The 5475-nt window shown below is 45.8% G+C and overlaps 1 protein-coding gene across 1 annotated transcript in view; it reads left to right on the forward strand.

Moving 5' to 3' along the window:
* The first annotated feature begins 341 nt into the window (after nucleotides 1-341).
* Nucleotides 342-5475, forward strand: part of DBX2 (developing brain homeobox 2) — a 40266-nt gene continuing 35132 nt past the window's right edge. Inside the window, exon 1 of the mRNA XM_027093515.1 lies at nucleotides 342-1067. Coding sequence (XP_026949316.1) covers nucleotides 668-1067 — 400 coding nt within the window. The 5' untranslated portion in view covers nucleotides 342-667. The remainder of the gene's footprint in view (nucleotides 1068-5475) is intronic.

Below are 5475 nucleotides of genomic sequence, written 5' to 3' on the forward strand. Positions count from 1 at the left end.
TTCGAGACACTGGTGACTCCCATTCTCCTCCCCTGGATGCCCTGAAGTGACACCAACACGGGACAGCCAGGGGTCGCCCAACAGGTGGTCCGCCGAGCGCTCTCCAGGTGAGAGCGCCGCCCGCGCTCAGGGCGCACCGCGAGGGCGTCCACGCGTCCTGGCCCCCCGGGGCAGCGCTGGCTCCCTAGAGAGGGCCGGGGCCTGGCTGCTGGGAGGGGGCGAGCGCCCGGTTCCCGTCGCCTCCACTCCCGTCTCCTCCGGCTACGCGTCCCCTCCCCTTGCCAAAGCTCGGACTCTCGGGGTTGCCCTTATTGTTGGCCGCGTCTGTCACTTTGTGGGCCGGGTGACATGAATGGATGGGCTGGACACACCTTCCAGCCTTCTAGAAAAAAAAAAGTCTGAATCTGCATAGAGGGCGGGAGGGACTCCCCCGGCGCCCCCAGAGCCAACGCCGCGGGCAGGGGAAACGCACAGCTCCCCCCTCCCACACTCACTCCTCCCCTCCTTTAAAAAACCGCCCAGCCCAGAAAATAATATCTCTCCCTACCCGCCAGCGTCCGCGGTGCTCTCGCCTCCTTTCCCGGCTGAGCGCGCTCCAGCGTTGCGGGAGGCGGCGCGCGGGGCGCGGGTCCGGAAGCGGGCGCGCAGCGGTCCGGGGCGCCGCACCATGCTCCCGAGCGCCGTGGCGGCCCATGCCGGCGCCTACTGGGACGTGGTGGCTTCCTCCGCGCTGCTGAACTTCCCCGCCGCGCCGGGCTTCGGCAACCTGGGCAAGAGTTTCCTGATCGAGAACTTGCTGCGGGCTGGGGGCGCCCCGCCGCACAGGCTACCACCGCCCCCGCCCCACGGCCCGGCAGCAGCTCTCGCCGCGGGCGCTCAGGTCCGGCCCCTGCCCGCCAGCCCGGTTCCGCTCAAGCTGTGCCCCGCGGCAGAACCAGTCAGCCCCAGCGGGGCGCTCTACGGCACGCGGTGGGCGTTTCAAGTGCTCAGCCCCTCGGCGGACGGCGCCAGGCTGCCGAGCCGGGCTCCGGCGGACCGAGACTGTGCCTTCCAGCCATCAACCCCAGGTGAGTCCGCTCTCCCCTCCCCAGCTGCGCGCGGCGCTTCTTGGCCTAAGGATCCCGAGACCTGGGCGCGCCGGCCCTAGTGCGCGGGAATCCGCCCGGGCCTAGACCTTTCGAGAGCATCTAGAGATTCGGTGGAGATGCCGCCTCGGGGGTGAGGAGGGTACCACCACTAACTGTGATTTTCCTCCCCTTCGCGTACCCCCAGCTTCCTCTCCGTCCCCTCTTTCTACAAGTGGTAGGGCTGCCTTGAATTTAAGGCCTTTTTGAGGAAGCTCTGGAGGCACCTCCTGGCATTAGCCGAAAGGGCAGCCCCGGTCCTGAGATCTCTGGGTTCGCAGGACCAGTTTCACGGGGTTTCCCAAGTTCAGCGTCTCCACCCGCCCGCTCCTGTCCCAGAGGCCGCGCGACACCCTTTCCCTGGAAAGTTCTTGGCTTGGAGAGCCTCGCTCGGCCCGCTTTGGGGGCTTTTGCCTCTTCAAACCGTTGCGACGGTCGAGGCGGTTGCAGAACGCGCGCACAGATCTTTGGAAAAAGAGTTGCGCAAAGTTTTGGCTTTCTTCACTCTTACATTTTGGATCACTGAGACGCAAGAAAATCGAGGCTGGCTTTTTCTTAGTGCTGAGCTGGAACAGCCTAATTGGCACCTGGAGTAGGAAGTTCGCCAAAAAATGAGAATTTACCAAAAGAAGGGCAGTTTTGGTTTGCTTGTTTTAATTTCCCGAACAAAACCTAAGTGTCGTGACTGGGAAGAGGATGCGGACAGTTTAGTCAATATATTAGCTAAAGCTTACGGGAGGGGCTGCCGAAATTGGCAGCGAGAAAGGGAAAGCCTCTTAAAGACTCAAAAACTGAGATCCAGTGGATTAATTTTTTTTTTTTTTTTTTTTTTTTTTTTTTGGCTTGCGTCCTTTGACGATCTTAACTCATTCTTTAAATCCCGGTGGGTTTGTCCAGAATGACTAATAGACGCTTTTTCAGCAGATTTCATTGTCCCACCAAACTGCCGAATCAAATTTATTGCTAATGGCTTTATAGAATTGAACATGTTTAGAACCTGTCCTGGTCTTTCAGTTTGAAATGGTTACTAACAGAATGGGACAAATATAATTATATTAGCACCGGTCTCATTCACATAGTGTAAAACCTAAATTCTAGGCAGCCTTTTCGCACCCTGGGAGAGGAACAAGTACAGTTAAGACAAAGTTTATGTGCCTTGGAAATTTGAGCCACTCTGTTCTTTTTGAAGTATTAGGAAAATTAGAAACGTGTAAAGCAGGTTCGTGTAGACAAGAGCTGGTAAATAATGACTCATAAAAATAATATTTTCAAGAAGATTTGGTGATTTGTATAACTTTTGGTGGTTTGCCATTGTGTTCATAGAAGCTGTTTTTCAAGAATTCTTAAGTTGCTCTTGATCATGACTGGCTCCTCAAAAAAGTTAATTTTAACCTTTGTAGATTTTACAGGTTAAATTTAAGTAAACCAAATGCGAATCAAATGCAGACATTTCAATAACTGAAAAATAATTTTGTATACCTATTCATTTTCATTCAAGATGTTACAATTATTGGGTAAAGGGTTTCCTAACTACATTATTTTTATTTTCAAGAACATACTCATTCTTGTACACTTATTAAAGTATCAAAATGCAAAAATGCTTTTTGGAATAATTGAGAGTATAAGAACTTAAATTTCACTTTGAAGTATTTTCATATAGCTTAAGCCTATATTTTTCCTATTTTTTTCAGTCCTTATTGAAGATTTGATGTTTTCCTAGGTTAATTTTAATTTGAACAAATAACTTTTTATTTCAAAAAACTCATTCTTGTGAAGAGCGCATTTAATTTTTGAAACTCAAAAAGTATCTTAAGATTAGAACCCCATAAAATTGTGCCCACAAATATGCTGCTTGAAAACATTTTAAAAAAATTTTGACAGAGAATATAGCTTTCTGAACCGTGCTCCAGTTTTATTTAAATGACAGATTCTTGCCCTACCAAATGTGGAAATTCTTTTGTACTGTGTAGAATTATGAAGTTATAATGAGTGCTGACAGTGTTAGCTATTGCCTGAAAATTAGATGAGGATGAAATAGTGATTGACGTTCTGTAAAGAGTAGAAAGGAGGTTTAGAAAAGCTACTGTTTTCAGAACGATAAAATACTTCTTTCTGAAACATCAGTGAACAACCAGTTCTAATCCTTTAGACACCAACTTAGGAGTGGATCACAAAATGTGATTTTTAATGATTTCGGGGTATTTGACTACTCATTTTTTTCTCAACTTAATTTGTTGAGTGCACCAGTCTAGATGTTGAATAAGAAAACCCCGGAGTTCTTTTTAAGGGCATTGGTGAAAGACAGCACCATTTAACTAGAGGATTTATGCCACTGCATGCATTTCGGCTTCATTATTTTTGTTACCCACTGTTAATTATACCATATAGTTCATTCATTCAGCAAATGCTTACTGACTGTCTCCCATGTGTTCCGACTGTTCCAGGCCATTGGGATAATCAGTGAACAAAACAGATGACTGTCTCTGCCCCTGTGAAGCTTATAGTCCATGTTCTGTCCTACTTTATGGTTTACCAAGCATTTTCATAATTGTTAGCTGCTTTAATTCTCATAATAGGCCAATTTTTTCCTACAAAGATTATTCCACTTCCTAATTTTGTTTTTGACTGAAGTATCAGTTTAAACATCTGTGGTCTTGTGAAAGAGAAGAAAATTGCCCCAAATCTCCATATTCCTTGGATTAGTCTTTCATTGGATGTGAGAAAACTAATGAGGGCTTATGGGATAACCAATTGCATGTATCACAATAATAAATCAGGCAGGGATCTTATATCTGAGCCCATAAGGAAAGAAATTGGCCTTCCCCTTCATCTTGTTACGTGTCTGAAAGGTGGTGACAGTAACACAGGTTTACAGATTATGGATGAAAGTTTAGCTTTTGACACAGAATATAGTACTTCATCCCTGAAAACTGGCAAGCCTTTAAGTATTTAGAGTGAGCAAAGGAACATTCCATAGCTGTATGTTGTCAAGTTGTATATATAGAGTAGTTTAAAAACTTAAAAAATCAGAGGGCAGTCTTCGAAGTTTGAAAGGGGCATGTTTAGTGTAATAACAGGTAGTTGAGTAGATTCACCTCCAGGGGTTGTATGTGAAAAAAAGAATTTTGGATATTATAGTTTATTAATGAAACCAGGTTTTTCAAGTAAATCCTAATCATCAGAGATCCTCCCCCAGAAGTTCATTAATGTCATTACTTGGTGGCTATTGTGCTAGATTTAAATATCCATGTTTTTGTATATTAAAGAGGGTCCTGAAATGTAAAAAGCTGAAAATTTAAAATTTCTCTTAGTTATGCCACCAATTTCCTTCAAAGTAAGTGGAACAAATAGCCTTGCTTTTCAGTAACATTTGTTATGTTAAACATTTTAGAAAGTGTTTGAAATGAAGATAATTTCCTGAATATAATTTAGTGATTATTAAATCTACTCCTAGGGCTGCATATAAAAGGCTTAGAAAGCAAATGTTTATTCTGAAAGGTTGAATTGAACTGTTCTTTTCTTAAAGTAATTTTGTCGAGTAGGTTGTACTATGTAGTAGAGAAATGGAACCACATCCATAGTATTTTTTTCTGGTACCCCTGTAGGGCTGTTAATTAATGTGTCACGTGCACTCTGAGTGTCTTGTCCACCTCACAGTGCCAGTTACTCTTGACCTATTAATCCTTGACTCTGTCTTAAACTACTTGCACTTACGTTTTTTTTTTTCCAACTGGTAGTTTTATCCGCTTTCACTGAGATACCCTGAAAGTGTGACATAAAATAGCTTCTCTTACATCTTAGGCACTTTGGAGAGGGAGAAGAAGATGAATCTGTGCTCCAGGTGGGGATTCCAGTCCAGCTGAAGACTGCGATTTGATTTATGAAGCCGGAGTTTGTCATTTATTTTTGCTGACGCTATGCTCTAGGTTTGTTTTGGCAAATTAAAGTCACAGGATCTTGACTATTGATGATACTGACCCAGAACCAGGACAAAGAGAATGGGGGATCCAGAAAAGGATAATGATGGGACCCATGCTGGTAGTTCCTTGCTCAGGCTATCGCCCCAAACATCCTTTGGTGGAATTTGTAGAAAATACCAAACAATATTCTTACTACACCTGTACTTTTTTTTTTTTTTTTTCTTTTTTGCGGTACGCAGGCCTCTCACTGTTGTGGCCTCTCCCGTTGCGGAGCACAGGCTCCGGACGCGCAGGCTCAGTGGCCATGGCTCACGGGCTCAGCCGCTCCGCGGCATGTGGGATCTTCCCGGACCGGGGCACGAACCCGTGTCCCCTGCATTGGCAGGCGGACTGTCAACAACCACCGCGCCACCAGGGAAGCCCTACACCTG

The sequence above is a fragment of the Aethalodelphis obliquidens genome, unplaced genomic scaffold (assembly GCF_003676395.1).
Source record: "Aethalodelphis obliquidens isolate GAN/ISIS:26980383/991018 unplaced genomic scaffold, ASM367639v1 scaffold84, whole genome shotgun sequence".
NCBI classification, from domain to species: Eukaryota; Metazoa; Chordata; class Mammalia; order Artiodactyla; family Delphinidae; genus Aethalodelphis; species Aethalodelphis obliquidens.